The sequence below is a fragment of the Ammospiza nelsoni genome, chromosome 13, assembly GCF_027579445.1.
Source record: "Ammospiza nelsoni isolate bAmmNel1 chromosome 13, bAmmNel1.pri, whole genome shotgun sequence".
In the NCBI taxonomy this organism is placed as follows: Eukaryota; Metazoa; Chordata; class Aves; order Passeriformes; family Passerellidae; genus Ammospiza; species Ammospiza nelsoni.
In genome coordinates, this window is record NC_080645.1 from 17,875,210 (window position 1) to 17,891,769 (window position 16,560).

Consider the following 16,560-nt stretch of genomic DNA (forward strand, 5'->3'; position numbering starts at 1 on the left):
AGCTCATCTGGAATGAGAAAGGGCTGTAGAGAAGCCAGGCTGGGCTTCAAGCCACTAGAGGCCAGCAGAAGCTGAGGAATGTGTGCAGAGTGGCAGTGATCACAGTGACACTTGTAATCCTGGCAGGTTTTATATCCCTCTCTGCTGCTCTCTGGGAGGAAAGCCTGGAAGTATATACAGACAAATAAATAAACCTCTTCGCTCTTGCTACACTATCAGAGTTATGTCCCAGGAAATGTCATGCACATATGAGATATGTGGGAACAGATACACAAAGCACAAAAGATAAAGCCAGTATTGAGTTGTAACAGCACAGCATTGTCAGTTCAGTGTCAGTGCATTATCCAGAGCTTAGGGGAAGGTTCCTTCTCCTTTGCTGCCACTTTTGGCTGGGTGTGAGGGAGATAGAGGGAGGCTTCATGTACCAAGGGGAAGTTTTGAATAGATCTCAAGACTTTAAATATTCTTGCTCTTTTTTGTGTGTGCTGAGCAGCTGTGTGAATCACTTATTTACTCCCATTTATTGAGGGAAAAATTTCAGTACTTGTTGCTGATACATGACTTGCCACTGGTATCCAAGTACATTGAATTTGGTAGACTGTTTTCCTCTGAGAAATCCTATTAGGCTTGACTTTTTCCTTTTCTTTTCCCTTAAGATTAAAGGAGAAGAAAGTCAGTAACAGCAAATTCTACTCTTAGAGCCCATCATTCTTTGATGTGTGCTTTATTGTGCAATTCAGGAAGAGATGAATTTATCCTGGTCGTCCAACTCAGTGATGGTCTCATCAGACAGAATGACTGGAAGAAGAGAAGGAAGAGGAAATACGGATTTCCTTTATAATTTTTCTTCTAAGGAAAACTGTTTTAATATCTAATAATTTATATTCTGTACAAAGCATACCCTCTGTGCAGGCCAGAACTTCTGTGTATTCAAGATTTTGAAAACTTCAGGATGTGTAGTTGGATGGACCTCACTTCTCATTATCAATACCTGAAGTACAAATCATCTCCTGCATGTGTGTGCACAGGCACAGTGTCACAGATAAGACAGTCACAACAATTTGCATGCATGGAATCACACCACTTCCAACAACCTGGCTCCTCAAGATTAACTAGTAGTGAGTTTTTAATTTATTAAATGCTGTAAAAGCACTTCTACACCAGCATTGTCACGTCATGTATGTTACAATCCTCAAGACAGCAGATTGTGCTGCTGATACTGTATAAAATATTTTGGGCAGCTATTGTCTCTTACTAAAAATTTTCTGTTACATTTTCAAGAACAAGATAATATTTTAATTTTGTTGAAAGCAAATACCCTCTGTTACTGTAGTTGTGTTTTTCTTGTTGAACTCTCTTTAAGGGTTCAAGAAAGGAGCAAAGTGTGAACCTCTATTCATAGCCCCTGTGAACTTCTGTTCACAGCCTTGAGGCACTGGAAGGAAAAATTTTAAGATATGCAGTAAGAGATATCTATTTGTTTGCAGAAAGGGAAGGTATTTAAAATTCCGAGGAGCACTTACTTTTGTACAGTATCATTTCTGCAAATCCTTTCAGCTGCTAATGTGCTTAGAAATGAATTTTTAAATGAACTGTCAATTTTTAATCTTGCAATCCTACATAGACGATAGTCGAATGATAGTGTTCTGTAAATGTAGACTGTTTTCCCAAAATGTAACTAATCCAAGACTGATAGTGTGCACAAATATAGAGGTACATCCTTCTGGTGCCTTTAATCAAATCAAGAACATGAAGCTGCAGATGAGAATACTTGTTAGATTAGCAAGTGTATTTTCCTGCCAGAGCAGAACTAAAGGCCTTCGATGGAATATTTAACAGCAGTTGACATCATTTGTGTATGTGTTGGTCCTTTGTGCTTGTGCTGTATTGTTACCATCAAATTTCTGTTTGTTGTATCTCTACATGGGACGAGTTTTGCTATCTATATTCCCAATTTCAGTGTTCAAATGTGTGCAGAGGAGCTCGGTTTTTAGAGTGACTGCCTGAGGCATAAAATATTGCTTCCACAGAGCTGTACTTCTGATCACAGAGGACTTGCACAGATTTGGGATTCATGGCCTGATGCAGCTGCCTCAGCAATTTTCAGTTTCTTCTGCTCCCCGTGCTGTGAGTTCTGTTGTTTCTAGAGGCTCTTAATTGATGCCATTGTGCATTCACAGATGATGGTTTGAGGAACCCCCTTGAGGCTTTAGCTATTCTGCAAAGACAGTCTTGTCTCAGAGATGAAAGTGTTATAATAGTGTATCCCACAATGGGGTGGCTTCTGTAATTTTTTTATTATAAAGAAATTAATTACTAATCACCCAACTGAAAACAGAGAAAAGTTAAAGGCAATTCTCTCCTTTTCATCCTCCTTCCTGAAATCAGTACCCAGCTGTGATTGACCTGTTCAAGGATTAGATGGGTGTAAACCCTGCTCAAAGAAAAAAAAAATCAACATCAACTGTGGATTTGGGAGGTGGAGCTATAACCTAGACTGCTGTATAGAGCTGGTTTTATTTTCATTATCCAGGTGTGGATTGTTCTGCCTGTCAGAATTCTTTTTAAGCTCAGTTCTAAAGCAGACCCAACCAAACTGTCCATTTGTCCTGCCTTCCTTCACTGGGGTGTGTATTCCTGACACAGCACAGCCACTGTGTGATGGACACAGGAGTGAGTCCCTCACGCTGCTCTTGTGCAAATATTTAAGAATTAGCTCATTTTGTAGTCCTTTGAAAAGTGCTGTGCACATTCTCCACTCATGCATAATGTCAGGGGTTATAAGAGCCACTCCATCAGTATTTATGCAAATGCATTTTGTTTTACAGTAAAGCTTTTCCCCAGAATATGGTGTTACACTGTGTGCAGAATGAAAATACTGCAATGAGCCTTCTGCTGACTTGCAAGTGGTGGGCAAGGCTATTTTCTAACTCTTCTCTTGGTTTTGCACTCTGTGTTTTATCTGCAAGACCTCACCTCTCAGTTCTTCCTTGGGGCAGGCTCTGAGGCAACTTTATCACAGTTGCAGCTGTTTGAGTATGAAAGTAGGTTTGAATGTGTGTGCGAATTTTTTTAATCCAGGAGGGAAAACATTTATACATTTTTGAAGTTAACAATTGTTAAATTGTTATATTCTTTTAAATCATTGAAATAACTTATTTTAATAAAAAATTGTTGATATCTCATGTTGATGTGAATGATGCCAGGTGCTTTTTTGTTTAAGCATTGTTTTGTTGAATTTCATTACTTTTGCCAGTCATTTGAAGCAGTGAGTTCTTACTGAAGAGTGATCTGCTGGTGTGGTATGGTGTGCTCTGCTAGAGCTTGGAAGAAGGGCATTTCTGTGTTTTTAAGATGAACTGACTTAGAGATTGTTTCAGTAGACATGGTTATCATGGCACTTCCTCTGGCTCCAAACACACGAGGCAGAAGGAAAAGGTCAAAGATCGAGTTTAACTTGTGACTCCAAACCAACCTTTTTCAGTGAGAGACAGATACAAACTCCAGCTCTAGTGAGAGTCACATTTGTATGAGCTTGAACAATAACCTCTGAGCAAGGCAAAGATTAAATTTGTGGTAATTTGGAAGGACAGTAATATTGATGTTTACAAAAATATTTATCAGAACACGTTCTGCCTGTGAGATTGCTGGGAGAACTGCTGCTGGGTGGGTGCACTGTCTTTATGTGGTGATTTTTTTAATTGTTGGGAGTCTTGGGAACAGATTTTTTCTCATCTTTTGATCAGAATTCCATGCATATTGAACATGAATCCATATGAGGTGTCTGCAGCCCAATTCTTCAGGAAGGTCATTAAATCAGACAAAGAGTCTTTATCACCTTAGTGAGTATTGGAATGCATGAGTTCTGGAGTCTAAAAAATTACTATATTTAGGTGTTTTGTTGCCTGTATTGTCACGATTTTCTGCCCCAACATATCTATATATTTCTCTGTTGAAAGCATTTTGTTAGTTTTGCAGTTCTTTAACCTCTGAGAAGATGTGAATTGTGTACCAGCCATTATGTTTGAATTCTCCAGACCAGCTGGAAAAATCTGAATGTGGTGTGGAAGCTGAAGTGCAGTGGTTGAGATCTGTTACAGTCATGTGTCAGCATTTTTAACTGCAGTCCAACTAGCTGGCTTTGTTCCAGACTGAAATTCCCTTTATGGCCTGAGAAATAGAAGTTAAATATAATGAAAATTACAGTTCAGAGATGAATTTATCTTCTGATCTATAACAGCATTTATAAACATGCTCAGCTATTAGTTTTAAAATAATTTAAATTAAATTAAAAGCATTTCAATTCAATGCTAGTCTACATTTTTAGCTGTTACTCCAGCAAAAACGAGAATTGTGAGCTTGACTAAAGTAAAGCAGTAGTTCCCCCAACACTTCTGTACTCCTGAATTAGTTTAATCCCCAGATTCTTTACAATATGTGTAAATTATCAGCCTTCAGGACCCTTTTCTCTGAAGAGCACATAGTGCATTATTTAATATGACACTGCACTTTGGAAAGTATGTGGAAATCAGTAATAAATAGAAACAAAGGGACATTTTGGTTGGGTCCCTTAGGAGAAGGACTTAGAAAAATCTGGTTTGATTAAGCATCTAAAATAAATATATTTAAATGCACATGAGAAGTATAAATTTTCATGTATATCTTACAAATTTGTACCTTGAAATGCTGTGTCTGAGGTGAAGTAGCTGACCAAGCATTCTTAAACTATTCATTTTAAACATCAGCATCATCCTTTATAGTGAGGCACCTATCAATTGTTCAGTAATTTTGAGGACTAGGAAAAATTGAATCTGAGCTGTATTTTCATTCTGCTCTTCCAATTTTTAGGTGCATTTCTGGTAATTCAGTTTCAGGAAAATAGCTAAGGTGAAAATTTGAAAAGGGACACAACACTTGAATTAATTACCCTAATTTACCCAGATATTCATGCATGAGGAGTAATGATAAAAAAAAATACAGGAGAAAGGAGAGAGAATTCTTGTTGTAAAATACTTAAAATAGAGCAGCTGTGACTGTCTTTACAGGGATGAATTTTCAAGCAATTTTAGAGTATCTTTTTAAGCCACAGACTGCCTGTTTTCCTTTTGGAAAGAGGAAGTGTATCCTTCACCTCTGCTGTGGTCAGCACTTAGGTTTATTTAATAGCTGGAGCTAATTGATGGGGAATTAATCAGTGCTCTGATGATGGCTCGGGGTGTGTCCCCACATTAATCCCGTGTGCTGGAGCACTCTTGGGCCATTGGGACAAAACAATTCCTCCTGCTCTGTTATCAGAGTTCTGGCCTTGACTCCAGGCAGATGAAAAGCTTCACGTGTTGAGCTCAGCTCCTGCAGGACTTCTGGTATTTGGGGTTTTGTGGGGCTTTTTTGTCTTGTCAGGAGCTGCTGCTGCTGCCATACCTCAAACCTGACCAGGGCCTGAACCTCAGCTGGTATTGTGGATTTAGGATTCTTGGCTTAAGGACCCTTCCATAGATGATTTTCATAACCCCACCATTGAGAAAATTATAAATAGCAGTAGCTGAGTTTTACTGAAAGATGACAAAGAGCAGAGAAAATTCCTCTGGGGCACAGGAGTTCAGTTCCCTATGTTAAAACCAATTTTTTAGAAGACTTGACATGAAATACCAATGCTGTTTCTGTGCAACAGGCTTGTGCAATTTCTTCTACATTTTGGTTTTGTCTTCTGCTGGCATTAGAATTTTGTAATCTATTTCTGATAACACTGTGTCAAAGCCAGAGAACTTAAAGGGGAAAAGAACAAAGTGGTTTCCACTTGAAAAAACAGAGCTGTTGGAAAGAGAGCATCGGCCCAGTGCTTTCATGAGGTCATGGATGTCTTTTTTCTGTTTTATTAATAAGAAGATTTTTTCTTTCTGCAGATGATGTTGTATATTAATGGCTCCTGGAGAGTGGCCCCTGTGCCATCAGCGCTCAGTTGGAGACACATAAGCTCTTTATATGAGAGTGCAACACTCCTGCTACAGAAACAGCTTATTTGCTATTAGAGAGGGGGAAAAAAGTGAGTTCTCTCTTGAGCTGTCCCTCAAGCTAAGTATTAAATTTAGTTTCTTTCATGGTGTACTTACTGGTAGGAGAATGAGGGAGAAAAGATCTGAAGCATAAAAATACAAAAAGTTATCAATAGCGTGGGCTGGGTTTTCTTTTTAAGGTAAAATTATCAGGAAGAGAACAGTAAAAAAATAATGCTGTCTTTAGTCACCATGAGCTGTAAAAATCTAAGCAGGGGTGGCTGTGGATTTCTAGCTTGGTTCCTCTCTTTAGGCCTCTTGTTTTCTGAGAATCCTTTAACAGTGCAATGGAACTGCTCTGCTTCTTATTCATTACTTCCCCATTTTGGTTGCAGCAGAGTTGAACAGAAATATCTGGAAGTTACTCTTAATTTAAGATCAGTGTAGCTTCAGCAATTAAAATGGAAAGACTAAAGTTTAAAGAGAAGTTTTAAATTCTGTGAGGATTCTGCTTTTATCAAGGGGTACAGAAGCTGCAATACTGATGAGTTAAGGGAAAACAACTTTGTGTTTAAAATTTGAGGTGAAGTTTCTCAGTTTATGTATTAGATTGGCAGATGGAATTGCATGGGACAGCTGTGACCTGTACTTTTAGTCTTATCTTCTAATCTTGAAATTCCACAAAATTATGAGTTTCCTTGTAGCAAGTGTTTATTTTCCTATCACAAAGCTGAAATTCTATTTAGATGGTGTCAGGTGTTAAAGAAATATTATTAAAGGCTAAAAGTGTTTTAGAAATAGTGCAACGTGAACGCAATCGCTCACCAAATGTCTTTGATGAATTATTTGTTTAACCACTCAATAATGCTGGGAAAAACCATAGGTTTTATTTATGAATGCACTTTCAGCTGGCTCATTCATTTTAAACAGGCATATTTTACTGTTAGAAAAATCTACAAATCTGTGGTGCTTCAAGCACTTTGTGGTAATTTAGATTAAGCATGGTGCATTTTCCAGAAATGTCATTAGATCTCAGAGTTAACTCAGGAAAGCACACCAGAATGTATTCATGTAAAAACCTCATTTATTTATTGTCTAGAAGTTTATCAGTTAATCTTGGTTAGGCATATATCCACCCAAGCTGGGAAGAAGAACTGGGATTTGGAATGTGATCAAAGAATAACTTTATTCTCCTCTGGATCATGTAACACAAACTCTTTAGGAATAAAGGGCAGGGATCAGGAGTAAAATCCCATCAGGGAGGAAGAGTCAGCCTAAGGACATTTGTTCCATTCACTGTATTGTGCTGTTGTACCTGAGAGTAAAATGCTGTTTGCAGTAATACTGAGCTTCATCTTGTTAGTGATCTGATAAATTTCACTTTGAAGAGAATGAATATATAAAAAATGGCACCTTTTTACTCAGCAGTTCCATTCCTTGGGGATAAAGCTGTTATTTACCTCAATCACACAAGTATGTATTTTTAAAAAAATCTTTTATTACCTGTCTGTCAAAACCAAGAGTAAGCAGAGAACATAACTAAATTCTGTCCTCAGCATTTCATCTTTCAGAGTGAAAATGTCGCTGCAGATGGAAACCAGGAGACCAGCACAGCAATCAGCAGCACAAGCAGTCCTCCATCCCTAACCAGGTGCATCATGGTGTAATTTCTTGGCTTTGATCCACATCCCTGGGCTCTAAACCACTCCACCACTTCATCCAAGTTGTACTGCTGGGGCTCATAGCCCAGCTCCTTCCTGGCCTTCTCCATGCTGAAGTAGTGTGTGACGCCAGTTTTGTAAACTTCTGTGCGAGTGAGGAGGGGCTGGAAGTTATAAACATGCCCCACAAGGAAATGAACTATTTCAGTAAGGAATGCAAAAAAATAGACAAGGGAGAGGGGAAGGCGCAAGGTTGGGAACTTGTAACCCAAACCTTCCACCAGTGGTCGGAAAAATTCAAAGTTATTGACAGGCCTGCCATCAGAAATGAAATAGGCCTGGCCTGCAGCAATGTGCTGCTTGCTGGCTCTGAGGGCCTCGGAGGCAAGGACGTGAGCCTGGACCAGGTTGTCCACGTGTACAAACTCCACCAGACTCAGAGGGTCTCCATAGACAAATTTAAACAGTCCCCTTTCAATGTAGCTGACTATTCTTGGCAGGTGTCTCTGCTCCCCAGGCCCGTAGATCCCTGCTGGCCGCAGAGCACAGGTCCTCAGGACACCTCTCCCATTTCCCAGCTCAGCACCGTTTGCCTCCAGCACCTTCATTTCAGCTAAAGATTTTGTTCTGGAGTAGTGATCAGGGTGAAGGTGCAGAGGTAGGTAAGGCAGAGACTCATCCCCATTTTCTATAGTCTGGCCTCCAAATATCACATTGTAGGTACTTGTATAAACCAGGCTGGGCACTCCCCTGCTCTTGCAGGCCTGGATGACATTTTCTGTTCCTTTCACATTAACGTCTTCTATAAGTTTTCGGTTCAGCTGCTCCCTGCCAGACATTCCATAGGAGGCGATATGGAACACGCAGACTACATCTCTGAGAGCTTGTTCCACTTCTGACAGGCAACAGATATCCCCCTGCATGAACTTCATTCCCTCTGGCATGGTTTGAAGGGGCTTCACCACATCAAAGAGGATCACATCCACTCCCTTTTGATATATGGCACAACCTAAACTGAAACATGACAGAAACCATGAGTTAGGATATGGCACCATGGTGCATGAAACATCTCACCTGGAAGGGGGAGAAGACTATTAACTGTTTTTATGCTGATTATTTTTCTGGTGGGAGTCTCTTAAATGCTCAGCCCCCCACTACAGGGAATATTCAGCTGTGATAGTTTAGGTACTGAACTGATTTCTCACATTCCATCAATACTCGGGAGAAAAAGGAGAAAAAGAAAAAAGAGGGAGAACTGCTGTAAATGAAAATTCTGAAGAGATTAGCAACAGCAATTTTCAAACGTGTGACTATTGCCAAATATTTTTTATAAAAACAAGCTTTACTTGTTTTATCTTACTGCTTTTGTACCATCCCAGTTCTGGCAAAATGGGGTGGTCTTCGCCATTGTGTTCAAAATTTACAGAGGAGTGGGAGAGAAGCTTCTAAGCTGCTATGAATGCTTTGCCACATGTCTACATTTCACTCCAAGTCACAGGTATTGACACAAAGTGTAACTCTGGTGTTTCTCTTCCCCTTTCCTACATTTTTGTATGTCTATTGTGCTTTAAGGGTGTGAGAGTGGAGGGAAAAGCCAAGCAGAAGTCAGATAGGCATCTCCTGAGATTTTTTTTCCTTCCCCTGACTTGAAATTTACTTTATTTTCTGGTTCTGACTGTGATCTTTCTCCCTCTGTGAGCAGTTATAGTCTAGGGCTCAAAATAGGATTTTTTCTTTACATGGGCTGCAGCAAGGGAAAATGGATTCCACTGATATGTGCACCTTATTAACAACCCTAATCCTAAACCACCACTGTTCATGAAAGTAATATATTCTTGAGAGTTCAGCTGGAGTTGTTAACCTATAGAGCTAAGCATACGTGTAACTATTTGCAGGTGAAAAGAAAACAAGTGTAGGCTTGTCCTTCAGAGCGGGCTGACGGTGGTGATCCCAGCCCGCTACAGAGGTGAGCACACAGGTAAATAAATGTGTGCCAGGCAGCTGCTGCCGGACATTTGGAGAGGGGATAACAGCTTTACTTACAGCCTCTGGAAACAGAGTGACTGAGGTTGTTTAAAGCTGAGACCCCGGGTGAACCAGAAGATGGGAACACCTGGATCAGGTGTCTCAGGCCCACAGGTCTCCCTTTTACAGATGGATTTTGCTGCCTCCCCAGCAGCAACCTCTTATATTTATTCCTGTATGTATTAACTATTTAATGCACTAACCGGAAGCCAAAATAACCCCCTCCTCCAGTAATGAGGACTCTTTCCTTGGCAGCGTTTCCTTCTTCCATCCTCCTTCCTTTCGCACCGTGTGCTGGAACTGACCTACAAAACACACCGCAAACACACCCATAAAAACCAGTCCGCGTTTTACCATCGCTGCACATTCCCGTCCTTATTCACCGCTCTCGTTCGCGCTTTAATTCCGGCCCTTCCCCGGGGAGCAGGAGGCGATTCAGGGCCCGGATGGCTCCCAAGGGAGGGAGGCTGTTCCCGATGAGGGAGCGCCGTGCCAGCCCCGGGCCCCTCGTACCTGCGGCGCTGCCGGCCCGGCCCGTCCCTGCCGATTCCCGGGGCGGTGCCGCTCCCGATCCCGGGAAATGGAGCCGGGCGGGGCGGGGGCGGCCCGAGATGGCGGCGGGAGCTGGGCCTGTGTTGCTGTCAGCCTGTGCTGGTGTGGATTTCTCTGCCGGGCCGATGACGCTGCTGCCCTCCCCGCACAGCCTCTGAGATGGGGGGCTCGGTGGTGAAATCAGAGCCTGTCCCGGCCCGGTGTTTGTACCGCAGCCCCCGGGATCGATCCGGGCTGGAGCAGCAGTGGGAGACGAGCTCGGGGATGTTGGTGGCTGGGAGCTGGACCTGCTCCAGCCCTGATCCCTCGTGCCTCGGCCCTGATCCCCCCATTCCCCGGCCTGAACCCCCCCTACCCTGCCCCTGATGCCCCCGTTCCCCGGCCCTGTAGTGGCTTCCCCGGGCTGATCCCCCCGTGTGGACAGCAGGGAAGGGGGCAATTCTGCCTCTCTGCCCCGCTCAGGTGAGACCCCACCTGCAGAGCCGCCTCCAGCTGGGAGAACTGGGATTGTTCATCCGGGAAAAGAGAAAAGTTGTGGTCTTCCAGTAGCTGAAGGGAGCTCAGAGGAAAGATGAGGCAAGACTGTTTGCAATATATGTAGTGACAGGACAAAGGGGAATGGCTTCACGCTGAAAGAGTAGGGTTAAATCAGATATTAGGAAGAAATTCTTCCCTCTGAGGGTGGTGAGGCCCTGGCATGGCATGCCCAGAGATGCTGTGGCTGCCCCATCCCTGGCCTTGGAGCAACCTGGTTTAGTGGAAGGCGTCCCTGCCCATGGAACTACATGATCCTCAAGGTCTCTTCCAACCCAAACCATCCTGAGATTCTCTCAGGAGGTGCCTGCAAGTGTCACCCCAGAGTGTGAAGCTCTGCAGAGGTCTGGGACACTTAAGAGGGGCTGAAGAGCCCTTGACTCTTCTCAATTTGGGTGGACATGAGAGTTTCTGGACTTGCTGCTGAACATTCTTCATGGGAAGGGCTGTCAAGCGTTGGAATGGGCTGCCCAGGGAAGTGCTGGAGTCACCAGCCCTGGAGGCATTCCAGAAATCACTGGACATGGCAGTGCTGTGGTTTAGTTGACGAGGTGATGTTGGGTCAAAGGTTGGGCTTGATGATCCTGGAGCTTCCAGCTTTCCAGCTTTCCAGCTTTAGTGAGTCTGTGATTCCCTGGTGCTGTGGAGGTCCCACAGCTGAATATCCCACCATGTGCCCTCACAGCATCTCCCTGGATCAGAGTGGCTGTCCCACATCCTGCTGTGTTTGTCATGAGCCTGGACTATGGAGCACACTCACAGCAGTCTGCTGGGTCCTGTGCAGAGGTTGAGATGCTTTTGGCAGTGGGGAGACCCTGCCCAGCACTGCCTGGCTGCAGCAGAAATGCTCCTGAGCTCACATCAGCAGTCCCAGCTGTCGGTGAGAGAGAGCTGTAATAGGAAAACAATGAAGAATTACACGATCAAAGTCTGGCTTGTATTCCATTGTATTCCATTTTTCATTTGCAGAACTGAGCCACTTGGGGAATGCCAGAGAGTGGATTCAGTGTCAAAGCTACTTAAAACTCTGCAAAACTCCTTTCTGTTTTGCAAAACCTTGACAGAAGTAGATGCAGTAGGCTCTGTTGTATTTTTGATGGATGGCTGGCAAGAGTTAGAACTAAGCAGATTCTAAGAATTCTGCAAGCACTAAAATATTTTTTTCTTTAGGAATGGTTTCTTGATGGTGAATCTCTGGGACTCTTAAATAGAAATTTCAAGATGGACCTGGTGCTGTACCTGGTTATACAGAGCTGCTGCACCTGTGGAGATGTGCAGTGTCTGGTATGGAGGGCATCCCTCAGTCATAGCTGATTTCCCTGTCTCCTGTCTATAGCAGGAGAGTGGGTTTGAAATAGCCTTGAGGCATCCCCTAAGATACCATCCAGACACATAATCAATGATGTGTTCACAGAGGTATAATAATTCTAGCTCACAAGCAGAAAAATCCCTTACTTATTCCTAAATACTAAATATAAGGATTCTGTATGGCTGCACATGCCTTCAGGATTTATGCATAATCTTGATGAAGGTTTTGAGAATATTTTCCCAAATGTTTAATCACTTGCAAAGTCCAAAAGAGTCCTGAACTTTCCCTGAGATCTGTGGGCACGAAGTTTTTTTTACCTTTGAGTCTTACAGAGTTTAGGAAGCTTGGTGGTTCTCTTTTGATGAAAGAAACTGTGTTTGAATGGAATGCTGAAGGATCACAGAATATCTGAGGCTGGAAGGATATTGTCCTGTTGAACCTGTGAAAAGCAGCCAGAGGGGTTCCATGGGTTTGTGTTGGCATTGAATACCTCCAAGGATGGAAACTCCATGTTCAGCCGCTTTCCCCTCACATCTCCCAGGGCTTTGTGCTCTCAGAGCAGTGGCCTCACCCTCTGTGTTTGTGAGCAAATCCCTCTGTTTGAACAGGCAGCTGTTCACCTCAGGGTGATGTCTGTCCCTGGACTTTGTGGTGTGTCCATCCAGGACAATTTGCAGGACTGACACTCTTCTCTGTACTTTCTGCTTTATCTTGCTCTCTGTGTGTCATCCACAGAGAGTGAATTGTGACAGGGTATCTCAGAATTATGGATATTGTGACTATAATAAGGCTGTGGTTTAGATACTGTAAAGATGTTGCTCTTAAGCCACTGTCAGTTTTATTTCTCATCATAGTGAGCTGTCCTTTTTTGGCTTCAGAGAATAGTGAGGAAGATTCATTCCTTCAAAATGGTGACATCTGTGGAAGCTGTGGGTAAATATTGTCCTCCTTTGACATTGACACATCTGGTGTTAAGACATGACACTCTCAGATCTCAGTTTTGCACAACCCATTTATTACTGGTTTTTCATTTCCTGTGAGACTCTGCTTTTCCTAAGGTTTTATGGACTTTCTGAATGTATCATAAGTTCTGTTTTGCCATCAAATGAACAGACTTCCAGTTTTAGTTTATACATAATACTGAGATCGTGTCCTTCTTTAAAAAACCATGTAAACCCTTCTCTTTAAAGATCCAGGCTTTTGGAGCATGCCTTGCATGTATCTCAGCATGCAGGGAATGCGACTACTTGAAGAGATTGCATTGATATCTTGAATTGCATGTTAGGGCAAAATGTGTCAGGATAGAAGGATTTGCAGTGTAACTGGGAATTATCTGCAGTGAACCTGAAATGGGCTGCAAAGGAATCCTTAAATCAGCTAAATAAGCAACTGCTGTAAACAGTGCAAGTTAGAAAGAATCAGCAATTAAATAATTAATTATTCTTTCATAGTATGTTAGTTCATCTGGTTCCCTTTGCAATTTAAAATACTTTGCTAGTAAAATTATTTTTATCATCAGAATACAAAGTGTGCCAGCAGTACTATTTCAGGAAGAAAGGCAATATTTCATCTGGGAAAATAAACCTTAGCTTACTGTTTTCTTACTATTTGATTGATTTCTTTTAGGTATTACTTAATTGTGATTTTTTTTTAATTGAACAATGCAATGAGAGAAGAGAACAAGATTTAAAACTAGGTAGAACCAACCATGCTTATGGCCTTATTAAAACATATAAAACCAATTGGTTAAAGTAGTACTGAAGAGCTGAAAACAGAACATACATTGTGAGGGAAATTAGAATTTAATATTCAAAATTAGAATCAGACTTTCAGTCTAGATGAGACTGGAATATGTTTCAAGGGGGGGAAGTGTTCTGGATAAAAATGCTGGTCTGAGTTTTCATCTTGGCTCTGGCAGAGGTTTCCTTAGTGACCTTCAGAGTATTGATTTGTGTTCTGTGACAAAGGTGTCATTGAACTTTCTCCCTGCCTGAGGTTATGCTTGTGTTGGTTTTGTTTGTGTTTCTGATGCTCAGATGGGAGCTGCTGTAGAAATAAACCAGGAAATCAGATTTATGGAGCTCCAAGAGCTCAGAGAAGTGTGCAAGTAACACCCTTTGAAAATGTCAGCACTGACTTCTTAGGGCAGCTGTTGACTGTACAGTGTTGCTTGTGGAATGTCATACATCTGGTGATGTGTGTGGAGATGACCATCCAAAGTGCTTCTAGTTGCTTTTTCCTGTGAGTTCCAGTAATGGAAAAACTATTTTTTCCACACTGAGAAAGGAAGATTTCAGGATTAATTGTATTTTCTGCTTAGTGAACACCATTCACTGAATTGTTCATCCAAGCAGTTGCTTTATATCATTTTCCTAATCTAATTCTGCTTTAGGAGATATGACTTTATAAACATTTTAGTCCTGACCAGACAGAGGTGCAGGGAGTAGTGGATTCCTTATCAAAGTGAGAATTCACAAAATGGAAAGAAGCCTCTACTTGACAGTCTTGTAAAGGGTCAGACTGTTTGCAGAGTATTTTGAGATCCTGGGATGAAGGAAGATTTTTATGTTTGTTATGTAATACTTTCTGTACTGTCAAAAATAAATCTCCATTTTATTAGAGTTCTGGGATCATCTTGAGTGTGGATGTGGATTTTGGGGTGCATGTTAACCTGTAGCTAAGAAGTTCCTTTCCATCCATGTCCAGAAGCAAGATCCAGTGAATAACCATGGAGGGAAGAGGATGTGATGCTGTCCCTGCTCACAGGGTTCTGTCTCTGCTCGTTTGCTCGAGGCAGCTCTGCTCAAGGCTGTGCAGGAGGGAACCTTCCATCCCCCCTTGCCCAGGAGCAGCTGGCAATGGGGTGTAGGAGGGTGCAGTCAGCTTCAGAAGGGACAAACTGCTCAAACTTTGGCTGTTTCACCCCAAAAGAACAGGTTGGGCAGAAACACCAAGCAACTGCCAGTCAAACCAACTACTTTAGGTGTCTGGTGTTCCTTTTGCAGTTCCATACTCGGATAGCACCTGTGCCCTGGGAGAGGGAGCTGTTGTAGCACTGACAGCATTAATGTCACTGTTGAATTTGATGTCAGGGCTCAGTTCCAGTGAGGTATTTCACACAAGATGTGCACTGTGTGGTGTAAACAACAGGCTGGCACAGGGCAGCCTGCCTTCACAGGGCACCACAATTGAGGCTCAGTAGTCATGCCTTGGCTGACCTGGATTTTCTGGGTGGGTTGCACTGTGGTCATCCTCACTGAGTTAGTTATGAAGAAATCATTACTATAAAAGACACTGAAAATGCTTTGAATTCTCTTGGTGAAGATTCTTAGGGACTGAGCTTGATTCTGAGGTGTCCATTCAGCAGTAGGAAGTGATGCATACTTTCTGTGGAGCCATCAGAAATTAACTTATTTTCCATCCTGCAATGCTTTGAAAAATTTAGATTATCCTGTTTCCAAAAGTAGCAGTTATTTATCCTAAAGGGAAGGGAAGAAAGTTTGCATATTTTGGGATAAGTAAATGGTTGAGCACAGGACTGTGTTCTCCCTTTTTACTTTGATGCCAGGTTGCTGTTTGTGGTCTCTGTGTCTCTTTGTGTACCCTGCAGGGCACATCAATAACCCAGTTCTTAGAATGAGTATTTATTAATCTTCATAACCTCCATGGAGCTGAACAGAGTCTGCAGGGACTCACCCACTGCTGAGCACTTCAGTCCAGGTGTCTGAAGTCAGTGTTTGCTCCTGTGATATTGATCTTAAGCTCCCTTAAGCCTCATGTGTTTTTTAAAGTGGTAATTTGACCTGATGTGTTACCTGATGTTCTGAGGTGTTGATGTCTGTTTGCATAACATATTGCACTGATATTAATCCTTAGCAGTACAAGGTGATGCTATCCAGTGTAATTGCAGCACCTTGGAAGTAAAAGCCAAATTTTAGCTCATCCTGTACCCTCATTAATAACCTCAGTATTGCACGCAGGACTGCAAGGGCTCAAGGGTTGAGCCTCTTTGTACCTGAATGGAATATATACTTTACAAGTTAGTATGTTAAGAAATATCTTATGGAAAGATTGTAAAATATTATTGCAAATACTCTCACAGATGTTTTTGCTCTCAGAGTAGGGGAGGACAGGTTTTGGAATGCAGTGCTGAGTGTCTTTGATTCTGTTACTTAAAGCAAGTCTTCTACATTCTCAATAGGAGGCTATTTCAGAAGGTAATTATACACTTACATTTCAGTAATTGTCTGATTCAGTTTCAGGTGTGATTGATGTGCATCCAGATGCCCTTATTTACCACACTAATAACAAGGAAAGGCTTCTTGTTGAAGTGATTTATAATTTAATTCAGCTATCCATGGCTTTACAGAAATCTTACCCTCCAGCAAAAGCAAGATGAGGTTGGTCTGTTATGAATCGTTGACACTAATAATTGAACACCCAGTTGATGGTACTACTTTGATCTTTTGGAAGGATCTAAGGCATC

General features: G+C 42.1%; 2 protein-coding genes across 3 annotated transcripts in view; one reads left to right on the top strand and one right to left on the bottom strand.

The window, feature by feature from the left end:
• The window catches only part of PLCG2 (phospholipase C gamma 2), a 55,835-nt gene extending 52,650 nt beyond the window's left edge, over positions 1 to 3,185 (top strand). Inside the window, exon 33 of the mRNA XM_059481538.1 lies at positions 657 to 3,185. Within this exon, the coding sequence (XP_059337521.1) occupies positions 657 to 699 (43 nt within the window). The 3' untranslated portion in view covers positions 700 to 3,185. The remainder of the gene's footprint in view (positions 1 to 656) is intronic.
• A 4,204-nt stretch (positions 3,186 to 7,389) lies between these two features.
• Positions 7,390 to 10,207, bottom strand: SDR42E1 (short chain dehydrogenase/reductase family 42E, member 1). 2 transcript variants are annotated; one of them, XM_059481522.1, is made up of 3 exons: positions 10,193 to 10,207; positions 9,883 to 9,984; positions 7,390 to 8,668 (listed from the first exon to the last, which is right to left on the bottom strand). In XM_059481522.1, the coding sequence occupies exons 2-3, from the start codon at positions 9,948 to 9,950 to the stop codon at positions 7,561 to 7,563; spliced, it is 1,176 nt and encodes a 391-aa protein (XP_059337505.1). In that variant the 5' UTR covers positions 9,951 to 9,984; positions 10,193 to 10,207; the 3' UTR covers positions 7,390 to 7,560. The 2 variants fall into 2 exon arrangements, with proteins under 2 accessions (XP_059337505.1, XP_059337504.1); XM_059481521.1 differs by lacking the exon at positions 10,193 to 10,207 and adding an exon at positions 10,063 to 10,149.
• Between the last annotated feature and the right edge of the window lie 6,353 nt (positions 10,208 to 16,560).